At 37.1% G+C, this 23,742-nt stretch overlaps 1 protein-coding gene across 1 annotated transcript in view; it reads left to right on the top strand.

Annotated features, from left to right (window-relative positions):
* The window catches only part of RGS7 (regulator of G protein signaling 7), a 278,441-nt gene that overhangs the window by 235,823 nt on the left and 18,876 nt on the right, over window positions 1-23,742 (top strand). The window contains exons 10-15 of the mRNA XM_075043197.1: window positions 83-164; window positions 15,415-15,489; window positions 16,584-16,682; window positions 17,425-17,486; window positions 19,010-19,120; window positions 19,607-19,732. Of these exons, the coding sequence (XP_074899298.1) occupies window positions 83-164; window positions 15,415-15,489; window positions 16,584-16,682; window positions 17,425-17,486; window positions 19,010-19,120; window positions 19,607-19,732 (555 nt within the window). The remainder of the gene's footprint in view (window positions 1-82; window positions 165-15,414; window positions 15,490-16,583; window positions 16,683-17,424; window positions 17,487-19,009; window positions 19,121-19,606; window positions 19,733-23,742) is intronic.

The raw sequence follows: 23,742 nt of genomic DNA on the forward strand, positions 1-23,742 counted from the left end.
GGGCAAAGTGATGGGACACTTCTTATGTATAAAATTACTGTCATTAAGACCGTTTCTTTTAAACGTCCTATAACATTGACAGAGTCGACAAGAAGAGAGACAAGATAGAGAGGAAGATTCTTGACAGCCAGGAGCGAGCATTCTGGGACGTACACCGGCCGGTGGTGAGTGCCGGTGGGGCCGCTCTGCCTCTGAGCGGGGCCACTGATAAATGGCAGCAGCTGTGGAGCATCAGGGGAGCCTGGGAACAAGTAGAAGGGCTGGAGGGCCGGGGCTGGGGCCTGCCTCCCTTTTTTTGCAGGATATATAGTTTATATCATTCTACTGTTGAAGACTGCGGATGTGTGTACACTCAGTTTGGGGTTTTCAGTGAATAGATTTGTTGTGTCTGATTTCTTGAATCAGAAGATACCTGTCTTTGACTATTACCATCTCAAAGGTTTCCCAAGGTATGAGTCACACAACCAAAATTATCAGCATAGCTAAAAATACTTTTAAATAAATCTGACTTTTTTTTTTTAACCTGCTTTTTCATTCACTAAGCCTTTCAACTTCACTCTGGTCATATTTCCAAGCTATTTTTAATGTACATAAAGGTTAGATATTGTTGGCTTCAAGCTGTGGGAGTCATACAGTGTCTAAACAAGATTTGCCTCAGTTCCTTGTCAAAGTCCATCTGAAACAAAATTTAAAAAAAAAGGGGGGGTCTTACATAACCAACTACTTTTGAGAGCTAAAATTTTGAGAAAGAGTGTCAGATGTCACAAGACTTCCAATTAAACTGAGAGAACTCAGTAATCACACTTTTTTTGCTTTACTACAGAATTATATCTGTTTCCCTTACCTAGAGTTAAGCTTTCATTTTCTGCATACAGAGTTTGGCATCATTACTAAATATAGACCATATCTTCCACTGTGACACTGGCAAAAGATACTTAACTAAAACTAATTGTTCTGAGGAAGTAAAGTTAGGTGATGATACCTGTAGACAAGGTGAATAGAGTGAGAAAGTTTGAAACAAAAAATAATAAAATTGGGCATGGTCAGCTTGCATTTGTGACTGTGGAATTCAAAGAGTGGTAGAAGAAATGGACTTTTAGGATGGATTTGGAAGGTCAGGTAGAAAAAATCATCTGAAGTGAAAGATTCAAATGACAGTCATTAGATGCAAGAAGAATGGGACATTATTGTATAGTGACTGGCGTAAAATAAGGAAGGAGGACAGAAAACAGTCTGCCATCTGATGTTGAGGGAAGCTACATATAGAACAGACACAGAAAGTTTCTATAGACCTGAGAACTTTGAAGGTGCAGACAGCTTTTATATTAGTTGCAGAAATTGATCTAAGGGTTTCGAATCTCGGAATGAGGTGCTATTTCCAGGTTTGGCAGAGAAGACGAATTGTCGAACTTTCAAGTTAAGATATAGGCAGACAATAAGGAGAGAATTAGAGGGACCAGGACAAAAGGAAATTGAATCTGATTAAGAGCTTTAGCTGAACTGTGGATAAATCTGCCTGGTCCAGCAGATGTTTTTAATCTGGCTGTAGATACAGCTAGGAAATATCAGAGGCAAAAGACTGGCTTACAGTCAGCAATGTAGGCTCCTGACTTTAGGAGATATAAATAGAAGAATGGAGAGGTTCATACTTTGACTAACCAGCTCCTCTCACTACTTAGTGAAATATTCATTTTGAAAACATTGTTATGAATTCACTGTCACAGTAAAAACCAGAAGGTTCTATTAAAAAGAATAAAAATTAAAAGAGGAACAGACTGAAAAGAGGAAGGTGATGCTAGAACTAATACAGTTTCTAATGGCTTTTCAAGCCCCCCAAAAGCCACCAGAAAACTCACAGAAATGCTGCTGCAACTCTGGAGAGCTAATTTTGGAAAATTAGGTAATGTTTGCATAAGAACCTGGGGTTAATGCTTATTTTTATTTACAGTTTTTCATCTATTGATCAAAATTCAGAGGCTAGGGGCAGTGGCAATGTTGTTCAAAATCCACCCCAATTTAATTTGTTTTTACTGAAAATGAATTTTGAGAACCAAGTATTTCATTATTTGCTTTTTTTGCTTAGGTGAGTAAATAAGTATTTTTCAGGGGGTTTTTTGCAGGTGTCCTGGTCCCTAGTTGCTTTATTTATTACCTACCTGGCTAGAGTCCTGGTACAGAACCTTTACATATAGAATATAATCTATGAATATTACATCTCCATTTTATTTCAAAAAAGAGATACTTCGAGGTGATGAGAGGGATAGCAGAGGAAAGCAGGCCATCAGTCCAAAAGGACAGTGCAGCAGTGCGCTGCAGGAATGGGAGACATGAACAAAGAACAGCTATATGACAGTGAAACCAAGGGAGTGTAGCTGCAGAAAAAGAGCATGATTTGGGTATCAGAAATGTCACTGTGACTGATAAGTTTAAAATAAAGGAAAAGAACGAAGGTTTGATGTGTAAAGAGCATTTGCCTCAAAACCCACCTTTATTTCATAGGTCCCAAGTCAAAGTCAATCCTGCAGCTGGTTACAGAAGCCCTAGAAAATTTATGCCATAGTCTGAGGCACAGACAGATGCTTGAAAGTCATCATGGCTATTACTTTTGATCAGCTGGCTGGCTAGTGCCCGCAACTTTTTCCTAGGTTTTCTGACTGAGATGATGCTTGGAGATGAACCGGAGAAGGTGGATTTGGAGAGGAGTTTTTTCAAATAGTCACCTGTTCTTCAATTTTCTTTTGAGAGAGAGCTAAGAGAACAGTTTTGATGTCTTACTGATCAGTTTCCATTCCAATATTTATTTAATTGCAGTTTCACTATGTATTTAATTTTTTATTTTGGTGTGTATTTTAGTGTAATGTGGAGTGTAATCTCAGTCATTTCTGTAAATTCCAGTTGCTGCTTTATGTAGAAAGATCGTAGCTTGTAGCTAGAAAGGATGTGACTGAGCTTCAACTGTAGGTACTGCAGCCTGCAGAGACTTTCCTGAATAACTTTTAATCTTACTAGTTCAGATACCAGTCATAGTAAAACCATGGAAATGTGTGTCAGGGAGACCTGTATAAACTCCCTTCAGATCCTGAGCAGCAGACCTAGGATAAAGTCCATGCTATTATTTCTAAGGTATAGCCAGTACCTAACGTAGGTCTGAGATTATTATTCACATATAGTGACGCATTTCTCTGTTTGATGGCACAGTAAACATATCTTTAAAGCCTTCCTTTTCTTTCCACCTGCCTAGAAAGTATATAATTTTCATGATTTTGAAACTTCTATCAATAACAGACGATGGAACTGAGTGAAAATTGGTTAGGAGGATTAGGGTGTTAGTCAAAAACCAGTAACAAATCAAGCTAAATCGGGGAAGTCAGTTCCCTCCAGGCAAAAGAAATTAGGAAGCTGCTCTTGTTTGAAAAGAAATGCCATGCTCCTGATTAAAGTCCTCATAAAAGAACTCATAGCTTTCCTGAATTATTATCTCTGTTTAAAACCCATAATCTTACACTTGTTAAAAAGGGACAAACAGGTACTAAAGCAGTAAATCCCCTGAAACATTCTCAAACCCGCATAAAATACAGTAAGAGCAGAGTAGCTACAGCTTGCTGTAAAATTAACTCTTTTGGGTAGCAAGCAAGGACAGCTGATGTCTTGCTGCTGCAAACAATTCACTTTTCTTCCTGAGTTACACATTAATGTAATTTAAAAGAAATGCATAACAAGGGTTACTTGTTGAGATTCAGATTAATTCAGAAGATAATGGGGGAAGTACCCTTTTCTCCTGAAAGTTATCTGTATACTTCTTAACTACAATAAGTTGAAAAAAACTTATTTTCTCCAATGCTTCTGACCTTTGTCATCAGTCAGATTATTGGTTGTATTGCAGTCATATTTAACGGGTCTGTGTGCAGTTGTTTTTAAAACGAAGATGGGAAATACTCAACAGCTTTCTAAAATGTGCTAGAAGACTACACTGGTGTGTGTCCTTCTCCAAAGTTTAAACTCTGGCTATGGTTTAGTTACACTGTGATTTAATAAAGCATGAGCATGAGTCAAGGTGTGATCCAGTTCTTCCATTCTGCCATTCGTAGCTTGGTTAAACCCGATCCACAGGACTTCTCCTCCCATTGCTACCTTGGATTGTTGAACGATGGTGATCATTTTGCTTCTCTGTGAAAAAACTGAATAGCAAATATTGATAAGGGTTAGACTCAATGATCTTAAAGGTCTTTTCAAATCTAAATGATTCTATGATTCTATGAAAAGCAAAAGCAATATTTGTGTGATTTAATACAGTAAGACAAAGTATCCAGGGTGAGTATGACTGGTAAGGACAGCAGCAACATTAAGGGCAAGTGTGGGTTTAAGATAATTCACTGATGATGTAAAATTTCAGAAATATGTATGATTTCTGGATTTGGGGGTTTCATGCCATTGTTTCCTAGTAGCAAACTAGGAAAACAGTAATCTTTATATTATTTAAACCTTGTCACATCCAACACTGTTTGCTTCTCTCTATATTTAGTTGTTTTATGAGATTCTACCTCCATTAAGCTCATTTTATCTTTATATTTTAAAATTGCATTTTCTGTGGTCTGAACATGACCGTCAGCATCTGGGCCAGTAGGTAGTATTACCGAGGGTCTAGGGTCATGCAGCAGATACTTGCAGTTATTTTTTCTGGGTCTTCTCTTCTCTTCTCTTCTCTTCTCTTCTCTTCTCTTCTCTTCTCTTCTCTTCTCTTCTCTTCTTTTCTTTCAGTGCTTTTGTTTTTAATGACTTTTCCATCCTGTCCTTCAAGATCAGCCTCAAAGACTCGGCAAAAGACTGCATTTAACTTGGCTAAGGTGGTGCAATCCTTCATTTCACACTTCATGTGCTACAAATCCCAGACTTTTCTGGGCCAGTCACTTGTTTAGCTAAAGAACAGTTCTGTCTGCTTTATCATAATATTTTCAGAAAGTTTTTAAACATCTCCAGGAAAAGAATGTGAATCATGCCATCTAACTTCTCCAGTGATGTATCCACATAGAATTTTCATGTCCTCTTTTGCACCTGTTTCACCATATATCCTTACAAGAGAGTTACCTCTCCAGCAGACAGGGAATGCAGCCAAAGCAGCAATTGTCGGTCTTGGATAATTACACTTCCGGTAATGAAACAAAGTCTTGTACAATGTTTTATTATCAGAAAATGGTTATAATGTTTATGATCCATACTCACATCTGTTGGAGGCAGATATTTATAAACCTTACAGCTAGCCTGCTAACTAAGACTTTTACAGAAGAATTTGTGTTCACATTATTTAGCATTGTTATTTAGTCTGGTACTTGGGTAAGGGTGGGACAGATGGGGAAAAAGTGCAACAAACTGAAAGTGCTCAAGTTAAAACTGAGGATTATGAAGAGGTCACCAGTTGTGAAATAGCTAACTGATGAGATGGTGGAAGGACACAGAGATGATGTTATGGTTTTTAGTAAGACCCAGTTCTTGTAGCAACTAGGAAAATAAGCTGAAGTAGTAAGGATAAGGAATTTTTTCAATAAGTGCAATGTTTATACATTGATTTTTGTTTCTGTGGGAATTAAAGTTGCTGCTTTAATCCAAAGCATTCTGTCAAGGATCTTCTTGTAAGTCAAAAGGCAGATAATCAATTTCTAAGTGTTACCTATATTTACCATCAACATTTTCAGAGACATGTAGTCAGACTTTCCTGTTGTCATTTCTTTTCAAGTGAATAACCTAAATTCTTCTGTATAGAATCTGTAAAACAGCAGTTTCCTGCCTTTTGGGGTGAAAAAAATTGAGAAAGCAATAATGACTCTGAGTATTTAGCACAGGGGCAACAAACCAGACAAATTTAACAGGTTTCCTTATGCAACATTGTTGCAAATACTGGAATCTTCACATACACAAAAATCACATTAACACAGCCTTAATTAAAATTAATATGATTGAAGAACCTCTTGAATAAATACAGTGGATCTAGTTTCTGTACAAAAATTTCTGGTTCTGAAAACCAGTCACTACAAACCTAAAATAGTCTATGGTAAATTAAGAGTAATTAGAAATTTGAACATAATTAAGCATATAGATTCCATGCAGTAGTATATTCTTTAGTACAGCTTCTAGTTTAGTTTTGTATGACTTGTCTCAAAAATTAAATTTCAACATCCTTTTCATATGCATTTTGCATATTATGTGTTTCTCTGACACAAAGACCACTAAAAGAATTTTTTTTTAAGACATTATGATAAAATCCTGTTCTCTTAAGGTGAAAGCCCAGCTTTGCACTAGATCTGTCCTTAAACAAGCAAGTATGAACATGAGAACATGACAATCCCTGTCACAGTTCAAGATGCTCTATCTCCTATGGATTAATTTTACAGTTTAATTTATTAGTACTATATTTCTTGAAAATCTCTGTATCTCTTTTTCTCCTGTTTCAAGTAAGTCCTTGGTCTCCACAGCCACTGGAATTCCTTGTGTGTCTGATACTACTCAGGGAAAAGATCTGAACTCTAGTTTGAGAAGACTAATAGGTATAAATGGGAAACTGGTCCAGCATAGGTTCCTTTTTTTAGAAAGATGCTGAAAGTCTTTGAAATTTTAAGTGATCCTAAGTTCCACACTCAGTGAGACTTTCCATCACATGGTTTGAAAACCATCTGAGTTTTACCATACTGCAAACATAATTAAAGCTTGATCAAACTAATTGATCATATGTCTCCCCTTTGTCTGGTGGTCTTTGAACCTCATTTGTCTTGTCCAAACAAGAGAAACAAATCTTAGTTTTACCCATTAATTGCACTCCTTGCCATGTTTTGATTAAGTCCACTGCAGAACAACAGTGGAACTACTACTATTTCGATAGTAGTCAGTGATCTTCAAATAAATCCGTGAATAGAACATGTATTGATTTTACTGATTGGCCCAAATGGCAAGTTTTCTGTCCTTTACATGGGGCTATCTACAGTGGGTTTAACTTATGCTTAAATGCTTATGCCTTTCTCTGCAGTTTATCAAGAATTCATTATTTCTGCATCAATATATTTCTAGAGATGGCACAATCAGGTTTATTGCTCATTAATTTCTATTTAATAAATAAGCCTGGAACTTTATATTATTTATCTCTGTTCTTTAATGAGTCAAAAATGGAATTAGCTAACAAGGACATGTATTGAGCATTTAAATTCATTCTATGCTGCCTGCATAATTCTCTACTAAAACCTTCAACAGAACACTTAATCCTAACAAAGCTTTTATTAATTCTTACGAATTAAGACAATCCCTTCCTTTGAAGGAAGCAGTTCAATAAGATTTGACACTGAACATTCTGTGGCCTGAAATACCAGTTCAATGAATGAATAAGAAAAAATGAAAAGCTGTATTTACTGAATTAAAAACCAATAGGTTGTACATAATTCTCAGCTGATATAGAGAGGTTTTAGCAGTTAAACTGTGTATGACTAATTTGTTTCCATAATACTACTTGACTGTAGATCTCTGTATTCAGGGATATTTGCAGCATATTGTCAGATGTATCACAAGTTTTTAAAATAGATTCATATTAAGGAATATAACCAAATTTGAGGGTATTCTATGCAAGTCCAGTTCCAAGTTGTATTCGCTTATTCTAGCATCACACTGAATCCATACATTGTATTCACCCTATATTGTGTTCCATAAAGATAGTATTTAGTAGCATAACACATCTCATTTAAGATACATAATGAAAAGGCTGTAGGAATTGGGGAAAATATCTAATGCTTTATTAGAACAGGCAGGTTTTAATAATTTTTCCCTGAATACCTGCCAATTTTATGAGGCGTCTGGGGAATGAATTCTGAAACATGCTGCTACAGAATTTATAGTTGAGAACAATCCTGGGATTTGCTTCCTAATCATTAAATATGATTTATAGGTGTTAATTGGAAGGAATAGCTGTACTTCCCAGATGAGCTAATTTCTAACAGAAGAAAGACTCCATAGGAAAAACTAGAAAAATTGTGAGCTAGTTTTAGAGAAGTTTGGGTTGGAGTTCTAGGGAGGTGAAAACTTGACAGAAGCTGTACACAAAGTCATCATCAAACTTACATGCTGCTTAGAATTTATATATAAAGTTATCATGGCCATAATGGACTGTAGTCCTAATATTTCTGTGTTTGCTTCTTATTAGAACGATAATGCAAGTGGGACCTCTATAAAAGCACTGTAGCTTAACAGCAGGTACCAGAAGTCCAGTCATAGTGCTTGTGTGTCAGTGACACACCTGAATCAAAAAGGCATGTTTCCAAAGAGATAGTTATGCTAAAAGTAGTTGTGCAGAAGCTGGGAATATGATACTATTTTAAAAAAAAAAAAAAAAAAAAAAAGGTGTGTATGACACACTCTTGGAAATCTAACTAGAGAGAAGAAAAGTTGGTGCTGGTCTCTTCTATTACATGATAGTGTCTTGATACTTTTGTAAATCTTACAGTGCCACTACATATACAGCAAGAAAAAAACTACCTGGTATCATCAATTTCAACTGTGGAACAAAGACTGTATTCATTATGTAGCTAGACCCTGTGGTGGGGTTTGTAATTATTGGGTTATGGTACATTTGTGATAGATGGGCATAAGTTGCAAAATTCAAAAAAGTCCATCGCTTGTATCCTGATAATTAAACTCACCATGATATTTTTCCTCTTTCTTCAGACATCTGCTAATTTACTGGGACCTTGTGACTAGTGATGTTGTCAAGTCCCGATGCTTACACACTTGATTTCTCAGAGTTATTTTCTAAGAACTGCTGAACCGAATGGAAATTGTAATTAAGCCATAGACTTTTGGAGAGGCTAATAAAGTTCACAAGAGCGTTTCAGATTAAGTACACCTAGTTGATCGTAAATGAAACCCATGATTAAGTGCTTCAGTTGTAAGTAACAATATTTTTTCCAACGAAGAGGAAGCGGTTCCTGTAGCCCAGTCCCCGTAACCACTGGTTTGGCTTCACTGCCTTGGGTGGTGTGACAGAGGCCAGTGAGATCCCCCCTAGCAGCAGTAGCAATACACATTCCTACACAGCTGCAGGTTCTGGCAACTATGGCTACTGGGTTTATTTTTTCATCACTTAGTTGTGGTTGATTGATCTAATAGTTTTAAAGTGAGCTACATTTTAAACAGCTTTCAGGTCCTATCAGATAACCACCAGAACAGTCTTCTGAAATTTGTAAAGGGTTGGAAATGTACAGCCCTCCTTTGACTGGACCTTAAGATAACAGCTGTTTTTCCAAATCCTGTTAAAAGAGCTGACCACTTGTACTCAGCACATTTGAAATGTTTCTCTGAGACTTCCTATTGCACCAGCAAAGTCATTAATAGCGCAGCACTTCCACTGCAAAACCTTTTTATTCATTGACCCTGAAGTGTGTAAAATGAGGTAAAACCCTAAAATATCTGACTAATCTATACCTAAACATCAACTTTTCGTTATAAGCCTTAGCGGGTTCTGCACACTCCAGTAACTTCCATCTCTGGGAAATGAAAAATTGGTGCATTGCAGGAGAATATAACCTGTGTTTTTCTTTGTGAGAGCCTCGGGTTTAGCCATTACTGACAACTTACTCAATATAGGACTTTAATGTCTCCTTTGATGCTAGACTTTGAATGAGAAAAAATAAACTTTCCCACATAACCAGAGTCAAACTGGGTATTCCTCCAGCTAATAACTCCTTTGTTTGGGGTTTTTTTTTCAGCTGAGTACCGCTGGAATTTTTTTCTTTGCTTCATTTCTTTTTTATAGTCTTTCATGCCCTTATTCTCCCCTTGATTTTTTAACTACACACAGTTCAGCTAGCTACACAAGTAAACTAGAATATAAAAACTACAAATAAAAATGAACTCAGGTATTCTGCTTATCATTCACTGTCTATTTAGCTTCCTTTCCCTACTTTATGAGTAGTATGAATAGTGACTGTTGAGGGTTAGAAGACTCCTTTCCTAGAATAGTGACAGAAATAGCAACAATGACAGAAATAGCAGAATAGATTGTTGCAGAATGCAACACTAACATTTGACACTCAGGAAATTTCAAATTTTAAACTTACTATATTTGTGATAGTCTGCTGTTACAAATAACGTAAAAGATGGCTTTCAATCTCTGCCTTGTCTTTGTGTATCTGACTTTATCGTTTCCAACTGGAAGCAACTATCTGTCATGTTTGTATCCATGTCCATGATTTAAATTTATAGTGTTTAAATTTTGAAAACCTGGAGATCTTGAAATTTAGTATTTTGCAATTAAACTTAACAAGTTAGCCTATGCTTGCAAAACAAATAAAAAGATCTGTTTCATAGTGTATTGACACTGAAATGCAATGAAATTGTGTAAGGGATGTGAATCAATCTGCCTAAATATTTACTGCTTTAATGCACCCTGAATTTATGGGTGTGCATATTGAAACGAGGTAATTATTTTAAATAACACCTATGCATTTTTATCTAAAGACGCTGTGAAATTACATTTCCTGAAATCATCACAAGGTTTGTTTCTGTGGGATGAGTACACACCACAGGCTGCCAGAGGGCAGAGGCAGCAGTAAGGATGCAAATACCAGTGTTGTCTTTCCGTTCTGCTTTTGTGGGGAGGGGAAGGCAGAGTGATGAATTTCACAGCGCTGTGAATACTTCATTGGAGTGTTCTGTAAGGTGGATTGTGGATTATTTGAATTTCAGTCCCTGCAGTTTGTGAAGATCATAGGCTATACCACAGAAATGTAGGCTGAGAGGGACCTCTGGAGGTCCTCTGGTCCAACCTCCTGCTGAAAGCAGTGCTAACTTCTAAGTTGAATAAGTTGCCCAGGCCCTTGGTTAAATGAGCTTTGAAAATCACCAAAGATGGAGATTGCACAGCCTCTCTTAAGCAACTTATTCCCTTTTCTTATGAAGAAAATTTCTTTAGAGCTAGCTGGAATTTTCTTTACTGCAATTTCTGACTATTGCCTCCTGTCTTTCACAGTACACCTCTGAGCAGGTCTAGCTCCGCAAGCCCCCTTTAGGCAGCAGAGGACAACAGTTGGCTCTCCCCTTTTGCAAGAAGAAAAAAGTCTGTTCCTTCACTGGACTTTTCCATTTTGAATATACTTCTCGTGTTGTTTGTGGGGCCCAAAGCTAGTCTTGGTATTCCAGGTGTATCCTCACGATGCCAAGTAGAAAGAAATAATCACTTCCTTTGCCTGTCTGGCTATGCTATTGCTAATGCAGCTGGGTATGTGGTTTGTCTGCATTGCTGCAAGGATATACTGCTGACTCATGTTCAGCTTCTCCCTCAGATCATTTTCTACAGAGCAGTGATACAGACAGACAGTTCCCAGCCTATTGAAATGCATGAGCTTATCCCCTCCCACATAAATGGGTGTATTTGTCTCAGGTACAAGAAAACTTCTGGTGAGTCTGGCTTAAGTAGATTCACAGTTAAATTACCATATTCTTTAAAAAGAAAAAAACATCAAAACTTAAACTGATGTCATTATAAACATTAATTTAGTGTCTGTTGAGAATTTCACACTTAAGAGAAGTACAAGTACATCATAGCAAACAGATTTTTACACAAAAAGGTGTTGACAGTAATTGATTTTGGCTATGTGGCCAGGCAATAAAAAAGGCCCTTGGAGTGTGCAACTTTGTACAGCAAACAGACCATAAATATTAGGTATTCTGCACTATTTGGATGGAAATGTACCATGGCTAAAGGATCCCATTTGATGTAAACAACAAATTCTTCCAAAGAGTTGCTACAGGTGTCAGAAAATTAATTCACTGTTAGCACTATTACAAGGGCTTAATTAATTAACTCACTGTTGCCACAGTTTTCAGGGAAAGATTATGAATATTGAGTGTATTTTTTTTTAACTAAACATACTCTCAGGTGGCTGTTGTTTTCAAATGTTGGCTGTAGCCAGATCCAAGCATGTAAATTTTTGGATCTGGCATTTTTGGACCTCCTCTCCTTGCAGAGGCAGCTTCCTCCTTCCACTGTGTATCTTGGCAGAATCCTATTATGCAGCTTCCTAGACAGCATCAATAGAAAGTTGTGCTGCTTGGAATTCATACTATGTGATTATCCAATAAGTGAAGCAGAGATTTAAAAATCTTCTGTATGTGGTTTTTTTATATTATTTATCTGCATCCATTTAGCTCAGCAGTGAACTTGTCATGACTGGACTGACATGTCCTTCGCTGTACAATGGCATTTGTACTTTGAGATAAGGACATGCTAACAAATGGATGAAAAGAAACTAAGTTTCCTTTGAATACATAACTGTTTTTTCAGCCAGCTATTTAAAAACAGATGAGGACCAAATTCTACTCTGGTTATGATCTTGCTGTATGACAATTTCAACAAGGTCACAAGACTTTTCTCAGGGGCGGGAGGGGGGGGGGGGCGGTTTCATACAGAATGTTAGTCCTGAAAGAAATAAGCATTCTATTTACACATAAAGAAGATGTTTCAAGTCTTCCAGGAAATCTGTTTGAAAACTATTTACAGTATTAGTATGCAAATTATATACTACACACTAAATGGGAATCTTGCAGCAGAGCACTCTGACAGGCATCTCACTATTTGAACTATGGTAGTCCAGTTAAAGAAGCAACAAAAAAGAAAACACAGCTGGATGTAATTGTATCCAAACAGATAGTTATTATGTTAATGGGGGCATATGAATAAAATGAAATGTTGTCCAGCAAAGGTTTTCCCACAAAGACTCTGTGTTATTTCAGCAAGATGTTCAAATAAGGCAAGCTTTTGTGTTTGTTTTAATTGAAAAGATGTGTGATATTTATTCCTAAAAATTGACAGATTGAGTGTGGTAGCACCAGAGAAACAATAAATCCCATCTCATATCAAGTATCATTTTAATAAATACTCTTCAGTTGAGAAGAAAACATGAATTTTGACCCTGATTACATTAGGTGCTTTCAGTGATATAATTTAAATCAAATTATGAAAGCAACATTGTATAGCAGCAGTGATATCTGCCTTAAACTCCTGTTGTTACCCCAGGCTGTCAGGGTAGCGATACACCCTTTTGCTGCCTTCCCTTTTGCACTGAAGCTTCCTGACGCTTCCCTGCCTGTACCTTCCTGCTACCTCCCCTCCGTCCCACCCTCGTCCAGTTTCTGCCCCCGCAGCCTCCCGTGAGTGCCCCTGCTGAAGTATGCCGCGGCAGCTTTACTTCAGCGTCAGAGGTTGGAAACAGCCAGCTGTCGGTAAGAATCCACTGGATGCTGTAGGTCGGTACTGGCCTGGGTCTCTTTCCAACCAGCAGAAAGCTTCACCCCTGCTTCATTCCTAAAAACTGCCCACAATTTCTTGTTGTGTCCCTCGCGTCAATCTGCGCGGCTCTGGCATGTAAGTTACCTGGGCAAGGTGCTAGATCTGTCCGTACCAATTTACTGCCGGTGGACTTCAGATCTTAGAAAATGAGAGGCTTCGGATGAGGTTTATGCCACCTTTTTTGTTTTCTCTCCCCCCCCCCCCCCCTCCATTTTTAGGACATGCTTTTAACAAACAGTAACTCAAAACTAAACAAGTAACAGTTTGTCCCTTATGTAAGTGTGCCTGCTATTCAAATGGTTGCATTCAAGGGCTGTAGATATTGTTAAAAGCCCATGTCTTCTTCACTGCCAGCTGCTGCCATAATCCTAAAGAAGATACATTGTTTTCTTTTTATATCTCAGTATACTGCCCTGTGAAATTGCTTTCTGCCTTTAAATTGACCAACATGCGGAATTTTGTATTTTTCAACCTGTCGTCGTCTTTGCAAATCACAAGTTATTCTGAGTTAAGAAACCTACCATTTTTGTTCACAGGCACAAAGCGTACCTTCCCAAATCTAGCTCAATACGTATGTCAGATGCAGTCTTGAGAATATTATCTAAGTGCCTATTTTTATTCTTAGTGATGAGGAACCATTTATACTGCAAATGTAATATGATCATACACACATTAATTTATTACTTTAAAATAAAAACTTATTTATTAATTTAAAAATCATGCTGGATAAAAAAATCAGTCTGATATTTAAAATATTTTCCAGAAGCAAAGTACCATTGGCCTATTTGATGAAATGTATTTGTTTCTTGGCTCTGACTATATAAGAAATGTTTAAAATTTTTTGTCTGTGAATATTTACGGTCACATCAAGCATTTTACATTATGATAAGAAGACAAGACAAAGCTTATATTATCAGTGTGATACTAAGCCCAGCTTGGTTGTCTGGCAAGTAAATTCTGCATCTAGCTACTCCCATTAAAAAAAACCCCAACCTACTTTAACCAAATATCTGCTCCCACTAGAGACCAGATTTTGTACTTCCCACTCTCGGTGGCAAATGTGAGTCAATCAGTAGGTAAAACCCACCTCAGAGCATAACACTTATTATTAGTTGTTTCCAGCAATGGGTAAAGAACAGATTTCTGCACAGAGTTCATACTTAGAGGCAAGTGTCAAAGGAAGGTGAATTAGGAGAAACTAGAGGACACGTGTCCTTCTGGATGCTACAGAGTTGTGAGAATGAGTCTTTGAAGGCCAAATCAGATGTGTTGAGAGTCATTCTGTTTAGACTGCCAGTCCTCCGGTTAGGCTGCTGATGCCTGGTTTTGGTTTGGTTTGGGTTTTTTTTTTTTTATTTTCTGAAAACCCAAATCCCATTTTGGAATTTTTTTTCATCTTTTTTAAAAAAAGATCATCTTTAAAAAAGGTGACGCAAATCCAGATGCTCCTGAGGGGAGCCTGGGGTTCACAGCTGAGGTGGGTATTGTGCAATTCTACTTATTTTGTCTCATTAGGTCAACCATGCTTCTTGGAGCTAGAATGCACATTGTATGGCTTCCTTGGCAAAACCAAAGCAGAAATATATGATTTTTTTCTGTTATTTTGAGAATTTGTTTTATTTCAAATTCACGATGTCATGAGCTCTAAGCTTGTGGTCTTCAGTGTCTCACTCCAAAATTCCCAAGTACTGCCAATAGCAATTTAATTTGACTTAGTACCTGTCTGTGCTGCAAGTGTGTCTTATAATATGCATTTGGATATTTTCTGCTCCTCTGTACATTGCTTTCCGTACTTTCAGCATAAAGATATAGAGTAAAACTTGTCCTAAAAACCATCATAGGGTCCAGCAAACAAGGCTGAATAGCAAAAGATTCTCTCTTACAATAAGCCAGACAAAATGGTAATTGAGATGCTTCCTTAGACTATATGTTATTTAGATTTTAGGGACTATTGCATAAGGACATCAAGTTATTAGATGCCTCTGGTTATTTATTTTCTTAGTCTTACAAACTGAAGAGGAGTATCTCAATGAAAATAGTATGGAGTTCCTTTGCAGTTTTTATCTTTGTGCTTTCCTTTCTTTTTCTTTTAATAGCCTGGATGCGTAAACACTACTGAAGTGGATATAAAAAAATCTTCAAGAATGAGAAATCCACATAAAACAAGAAAGGTAAGTACTGTTATTATATCAAAAGCAGGAGGTGGAGGTAATTTATGGCATGAAGTTCCATAGTTTCTTAAAAAAATTTTGTCTTACAGCTGCGAAGAACAAATACATGAATCTTTGTTATTATTTCATAAGCTCTTAAATGAATTACTATTGACAAATTTGCTAATACTAAGTAAATGTTTTCACATAAGAAAGGCTTTGGAGAAATACACAGAGAATGCAAAAATAAAATTCATTTTTGTTTGTGTTATTCATGTTGTTTAGTAGATTGAATAAAGAATGTTAAAATGTTTCTGTCAGTAATCAAGGAAAAAATAAATTAAAAATGCAGTGTAAACTATAACAATACTTCTTCTTGTGCTGGTCTTAATGAAAAGGGTGTCTCTAGTTTACAATTATGCCCCAAATGGATGACCAGAAATTGTGGAGGAAATTAGCTTCATCTAAATTAGGATCCAGACATGAACAGTGTAAGTTCTCTCGGGATGTATAGACAGATTGGAACAACACTTTCTTTGAAATCCTGTTGTCATAATAATGTAGATTGACTCCAACTTTAAAGTACTTCCTTTGAGGTATATTTTCATGTCAACCCGTGGAAAAATATGTTTTGAAAAGGAAAGTGGATTTAGAGAAATTTTAGTTTAGCTTATTTATGGTAGTGAAAGGTCCAGATTAGCGTAATTTACCAAGCAGTAACTCCAAATTTGGGTGTCATCCGAATAATTGACTGCGATAGTCTGCCTTTCAGGATACTGTTTCTTCTTTCCTTACCGGTCATCTCCACTTACTGTAAGAGCTGCCTTTCAGTGTCAACCTCCATGTTTACTATGCTGTTAATATAGAGATATAATAAAAGTAGATCCTGTGTTCCATGGCATTATAAAATTGTGGGAGTTTGGGAGTCTTTATTTTACACCATGGTACAGAAGCACAATCTTATCTGAGTGCATGGCTTATTTGCAGTTTCTTTAGGAAAAGATGATCTTGGCTAACTTCTTGAGCACACTGTACTTAAACGTCACAGTTACTATGAGTACGTGTAGAAAGCATTGTCTGAAAGCAACTATTGTTGTTCCCTATTTTTTGTGTAGTCTGTCTATGGCTTACAAAACGACATTCGAAGTCACAGCCCTACCCACACACCAGTACCAGAGACTAAGCCACCCACAGAAGATGAACTACACCAAGAGGTTTGAAAAATAACTACAAACCTATACTTTTAAATGAACTTTTTAGGAAAGTAGGTATTAAACCAAAAATTATCGTAACTGGGAAGTTGTTCAGAACAGATTTAGCAAACGTTTAGTAAACCTTTTTCTTGTTTCAGGATATATGGATTTAGGTATGTAACTTCTATTAAAGCTAATGAGACAGAACCTCACATTTTTTTGTATCTTGCACTAAACAGTTAAAGGCAGTTAGCAGCAGGCCACTTAGTGGATTCTTTGTATTGCTAAGCCCACTAGCCCCTTTAGCAGGAGACAGCTTGTTCTTCCTTTCAACACTGATTCAAAGTTTGGGGGTATACTTACCTCCCCATGTATGCACGTATGGGTTCACACATTTATCTACTGTTTGTTAATGCTTCATTAATCTTTCCTGAGATGTTAGAATTGAGAGAAGGTAAATGTCTGAAGAATTAGTAGTTCTCTTCAAAAATCTAAAAAAAGGCTAATTGGATTTCTGTTGATGAACCTTTAGGGAAAATGTTATATTGGGTCCTTTTTTTGTCTCTGCATGATCTTTTATCTTTGATGGAAAATTCCATTTATTTTAGAGCTACACTGGTGAAATGTTGTTTTAACTCAGATATATTTCTCTTCTGTGTCCTAGGATAAATTAAGGTTAAATTACAGCCCTAATAAAAAAAGTTATGGAAATAGAGTCAAGCAATGAACTACTCATAAAACTCTCTGCCTTCCTTTCTTGCAGATTAAGCACTGGCAAATGCAATTAGACAGACATAGATTAAAAATGTCAAAAGTTGCAGAGAGGTAAGTATATTGTCACATCTTCTGGTTTTTCAATTAGACTGATAACTTTTGGGAAAATGTCAGTATGAAATAGCTTCAAAGAAAGAGATACAAGGGAGCTCAGGTGTCATAGAAATAACTGAAGAGAGTTTACTTTAAGTGGGAGGTATGAAGTTCTTTTATTGATAAAAGATGGCCCAGATATTCCATGATACATTTCTGATAAACCCAAGAGTCACTGAAAGCGCCTCTGACTAAGTGATCACAAGTTTCACCATGCATTGGGAGGGAGGCTACATGGAAATAGGTCTGGGGTTACTGTTTCGATATTTCAAAAGGGCAATCATTGATAAACCAAGGGAACTGATCAGCAGAGCTGGGTGAGGAGCTCGTGCTTGAACAAAGTGAGTCTGAGCTTGCTTCAGGCCAGAGGATGTAACGCTAGTAGGAATCTTTCTCCAAATAAGACCAAACTTTGTCAGGCAGGCACTCGAAAGCAAATAAAACAAAAAGCCCCTTGGAAAGACTGACTACATCTTAGGCAGAGAAGAGGTAGAGAAAAGAAATGCTCTATCTTACACATCAAATACAGAGATAGTGAAAATTGCAGAAAATTGAGCTGCATAAGACTTAGTAAAGGAAATTAGGCCAAATACAAATGGTTCTTCATCCTCTCATAGACGTTTGTGTATGTGTGTCTGCTTAGATATGTGTAGGTATGCTTACACATACAAACACACATATATATATATTTATAAAGAGAATAGGTTAAGAATTTGTGTTTGCTGAACAGTAAAAATAGAATACAGGTTAAATATAAATAGGAATGAAAAGGAAGAATACTTGTCCTCACTTGTCAATAATCTTTCAATAATTACGAGGCAAAAGGAAACAGAAAGCAGGAATAAGAGCATGGGAGATGTAAATTACCCAGAATACAAGCAGCTTTTAGTTTGTTCAACTGAGTCAGACCAATTCATGAATATCGAAGAATTTGGAAAGAAAATTGGAGGGTTTTGGAAAGCAATAAACTTGGGAGTAGTGCCATTTGATTAGGAAATAATAAAAATATTAACTGTATTTAAAAGAGGAGTAAAGGAGTCATAGCAGCTGCAGGGCCAATAAATATGACCTGAATATCATGCAGTGTTAAAGAACAGATTTTAAAGGAACTGATAATTAAAACCGTGGGGGTATAAAACATGTTCCTTTATGAACACAAATGTGCATGGAAGAGATTTCTTGATTTAATTTATTAGTGCCTAAAGGAGCATTAAAAGCAGCTATGTGGAAGTATTAGGGAAGTTTGTAGTTTATTTTATTTCAGCTCTTGATAAGACTTGAGCCACCCCTCCTTCTTCAGGGGTCCACTTTGAAAAGGCTTGAGCAAACGTATTTTTGCCTTAGCTTGTAGCTGACTTCTGAGTGTGTACGAACCTGGTTACCATGGTTCAGTTGATGCAAGGTGACTTGTTAACTGGGGTAACCTGGTCAGGTTTCCTTACCTCCTGACATGACAATGTTTGATGCTTTTGTTTTCCTAGTCTATTAGCTTATACAGAGCAGTATTTGGAATATGATCCCTTTCTTGTGCCCCCTGATCCTTCAAACCCTTGGATATCAGATGACACCACTTTCTGGGAACTGGAGGCAAGGTATATAATTTTGTTTCTTCTTTTGGGGTAAGGGGGTATGACAGTTTTTTCTTGAAATGTGAAGATCTCAGACAGAGGTATTGCAGAAAGATACTGAGGCAGAAGGGCAATGCAGCATCCTTTTGGTCTTTCCAGCTTTACTGTTTCGTAAGATGGGAAAAGCTATGGATCAATAAATCTGTGTAAAAAGTTACAGTAACCAGTTTCCAGGGTTCCAGTGTGGGGAAAAAAGACACCTTTTAAAATCTGATAACATTTCCTAGTTGGAAGTCCTTATTCTTCTGTGTAAATGCATGTGTATTACCTCCATCCTGTGTAAGTACTTAACAGCTTGGTTGCTCATCTCTGAACATTGCACAGATATGAGCAATCTGGAAGGTGAGAAATCTGTGGTTGAACTTTAGGACTTAGTCTAAATTATGAACACAGAGTATTAGAATACTGAAGTATTGCTGATTGTGGGTTCTGTTGTTTTTTCTTCTGTAGCAAAGAGCCAGGACAGCAGAGGGTGAAACGATGGGGGTTTGGCATGGATGAAGCTCTGAAAGACCCTGTGGGAAGAGAGCAGTTTCTCAAATTCCTGGAGTCAGAATTCAGTTCAGAAAATTTAAGGTAAGCGAGAGGGACTTTATTTTTTAATAGCTTGTGAGATACATTGGGGGTTTTTTTGTCTGATACCTCTTTTTCCATTTTTTGACCCCTTCAGAAATTTTCCTGTCTTACATTTCAGAATCCATTCATGAAGATTTCTCCCTGCTCCCATATTCAGGCTCAGGGAAAGATTGATACAGTAAGCAGAGACTCACATGAAGCATATTTTCCCATTCATGTCCAACTTTTGGCCAAACTACCCACGTAAGAGCTTTCCTCTCAGCTCATTTTATTAAAATGTTTAAAACACTGACCCATTCAAAGCCTATTCAGTATCTTTTATGAAGTCCAATATTATGAGAACAGTAAAGTAAAATTCACAGACTTTCACTGTTGGTCAGGTTTCTGGGAATCATTGATCTTTTGAAAATCTCCACCAAGATTCTAGTACTCGTGGACCTGACACAACAGAAGTACTGTGACAACTAGCTCTCAGATTCCTCACTAATTGCAAAATGGAAAGGTGCTGCTAGTGTATGAATCTTAAACAAATCTTTTTTAAAAGTATATACACAGAATTACTTTTAAGTGAGGGAAAACAGTTATTTGATTTTAAAAAATGATAGTCCATCCATTGGGTAATAGCATGTTTTGTTGTCCCTGTTCTAAGGAAGTCATGTTACAGTAAGAATTATTTCGGAGAGATTAATAACAGCCTTTCTATAGTTAAGTCAAACTGTACATAGTACAAAAGCACATACAACATATTTTTCTCTTTATGCCACCTTCTTCTCAGATGTCATCTATATCACTTCTCATTCACCAATACATAAGGGGTATAAAATCCTATTTGTACACATTCTAGAACTCAGAAAAATCCTAAACTACTTTTTTTCTATGCCAGTTCTCATTTGGAAGTGGTGCAGCATAGCCTTTCATACTAGAGTTACATTTATGTAGCCTCTTACAAGAGGCATTTAGCATTTCATGGTGTTGATTGATAAATACTGAGTAATTGCATAGACCTCCTTGTTGTTAATTTAAGTTTGTCAGCAGAGGAACTGGAGATGGAATTCTCTAAGTTGCTGACCACGTTCATATTCAAACATTGAATTTTGCATCACAAATATGTATTAGATACTCTAGACCTTGCGATATTTTCCAACTGATTTGTTTGCTGTTACCCACACGGAAATATGGCCTGACCTGTATGTGTATGTTGATAACTTCATTAGTGACAGATACAGATTTATTTTTTAATTAAAAAATCCATGTAGTAAAATGAAATTTTTAAAATCAGAATAATACCAAGGAAAGGAAAGGTAATTATTTTATTGAAAGAGCATCCTGGTAATTCCTTATGCAGAGCAGCTGTTCAAACATGAACCTATCCAGCCCAGTGTGTGCTGCAATTTCTATGCTTTTCTATGATTAATTTGTCTCTCTGCCAACTAGACTGTTACCTGCATAATCCCTAGCTCTTTCTTCTAATCCTATTTACAACACTAACCACAGGCAAACTGCAAGTGACTGATCCAGAAAAATTCCCTAGAGAAATTTGTTCAGAGCTGATTCCTTGACATGCCACCTACTCTTCTGTGTCTCTCTCCAGATTCTTATACTGGCATTATAAAATATAATATCTGAGCAATGGTGAATATGAGCTTAAAGGCTGTCCCTGGGAAGGATCAGGCAGGGGATCAAACTTGCATTGAAAAGGTGCTTTCTGGGATGATTAACTGAAGGAAAACTGTCTCACAAGCTCAGAATTAGGTTTATGAATTCTCAAACTGTAGGGAAATCAACCCACCATTAGGCTTACACAGTAAAGTCAGGTTAGAAAGCATGAATTTGTAAAGCTCATTGTGTATGGGAGTCAAAATGTTACAGATGTCAGTAACAGAAATGAAAAGCTTGATGGTTTCAAGCTTTACTGCTGAATAAACCTTAAATTTAAAAGATCACCAATTTCTTTGGTCACCTGTTAACGCTATTGTGGCAATTTATTTTTTGGGGGTGGTTTTTTTCTGCATTTGACAGCCACCTTGAGAAAAAGATATATTTCCCTCCACGTCTTCCCACTGCAACAAAGTGAACTCAAGTCAGTAGCTGGCTCTTGTCCTTTTACAGATCTAATCATGATAAAATTTACAACAAGCACCATCAAACCCCCAGTGGGATAGACAGCTGGGACCCTGTATTCAAGCTACCAAGTGCTGTACACAGGATGCAGCACGGGACTGCAGACACTACAGAGAGATTCAGTATTAATTGATTAGAAGTCTTATACCTCGCTTTGGCGAAAGAAATACAAAAAATGTGAAATGATATCTCTACCAGATACACCATTTCTGTTCAAGTGTGATTATCTTATGTAGCTAAAAGTCCCAGTGTTACTCTTTCATTAACTTGGACTGAGAATGTCTAAGCTGGCTGGGAATCTCCTTAGTGGATATAGATCCTGCCTTATGAAACAGAACAGGGATGAAGAAACTTGAGCCATGAGTTAAAACTAAGAACTGTGCAATGATTAGGAAAGCAACCAGGTTTCATCTTCTTACTCTGTATCTCTGTGCTTTTTTTCTTTGCCTGTAAATGGAGATTAATAGTATTTCACTCTCTAAAGGGGTGTCGTAAAGCATAGCAAAGGAATAAAACTGTCTAAGCAGTTCTGTCAGTTCAGTAGCTTCATTACAGTGTGATTGCAGTTTGCTAACACCCAGGTTGGATTCTGTATTCACCTCATGCATGCTATGACTTGTAATTTCTTGTTACCATATGGATTTTTTGGAGGGATCACTTTGCATGCTGCTCACTACACAGAACGAATAGCTAAAGTAACATATGATTTGGATAATAGATTGATAAAATTCCCACAGCCTATTACAAAAATGGTGACTATTGTTTAAAATTCACAAGACTTAAGTTTGAGCGTGATCCAGTACTACTGAGCTTGCTCAGAAGGCTGTCAGAGCACTGAAAAAGGACTTTTCAAAGAGAGTGAGATAGTGAAATGAATCTTACTGCAATGTGGCACCTGATTTCTTTCATCCCTGTAGAAAATCCTCATTCCTATCCATATCCTTTGTCTGCAGTGCTGCAGAATTCTTTAGAAAGTTAATATCCATGTGCTGATTGTACGTTTGCTCCCAAGTGGTTGTTTTGTAGGAACTGCAGCCTGTAAAGATCTAAATAGTTTCAGGCCTGCCAACCTGAAAGGCTGTCCAAGTCATTATGCAGTATTGCAGTAGGTGTGATCTCCAAGGCAGCGCTAAGACTGCAAAAGCCTCCTAGGTTAACGCAGGGAGAGTGGTGACAGGACATCTGCTGTGATGCACAGAAGGAAAAGCCGCTGGACCCCTTGCCCATTCCTTTGATCCGCATTATTCCCCTGTAGGGAAAAGGGGCTTTGAGTTCTGGCTGTCCAGAAAAAAAGAGAGAGACTGAGGAGTTAGCTAGATTTAGATGTTTTCTCTCAATAAGTTTTCTCTGACCATCCCCCTGCAAGCTGAGATTTTTGCGAGGTGTTTATCTTGGACTCATCCACTTAAGTTGTTGTAGACATGTTCTGTACTGGAGATAGAGGCTTCAATTATATCCTGTAGAAAAAATAAATAAAACCCCACATAAGCACTACTAAAAATTTGCAGTGCTGTCTACAAACTGTTTCAGTCATAATGCTTAATGTTATGTTTAACTTACTTCAGTGGTTCTGATTATTCTTTTAATAACGCCATAGCAGTGCTTTTACTAGAGTAGAGGGAGAATGGTGCAAGAGGTTAAGTTTTCTTTTTAATCCAGCGTGTTTCACTTTCACTTTTTTTGCTCTTTATTGCAATCACCATTCTTGATGATTTTAAATGCAAGACATTTCTGTTTTCACTGATGGTGGAGGAGAGAGTTCTGGATGTTACAAAGTATGAATTTTGATTAACTGTCCTTGATGTCTGTCCTACAAGTCTGAAGAGAAGTGCTGGTAATGACACTTTCCCACACAGTATGGGAACTGGTAATGTTTATCCTTCACACTC

The sequence above is a fragment of the Buteo buteo genome, chromosome 12, assembly GCF_964188355.1.
Source record: "Buteo buteo chromosome 12, bButBut1.hap1.1, whole genome shotgun sequence".
In the NCBI taxonomy this organism is placed as follows: Eukaryota; Metazoa; Chordata; class Aves; order Accipitriformes; family Accipitridae; genus Buteo; species Buteo buteo.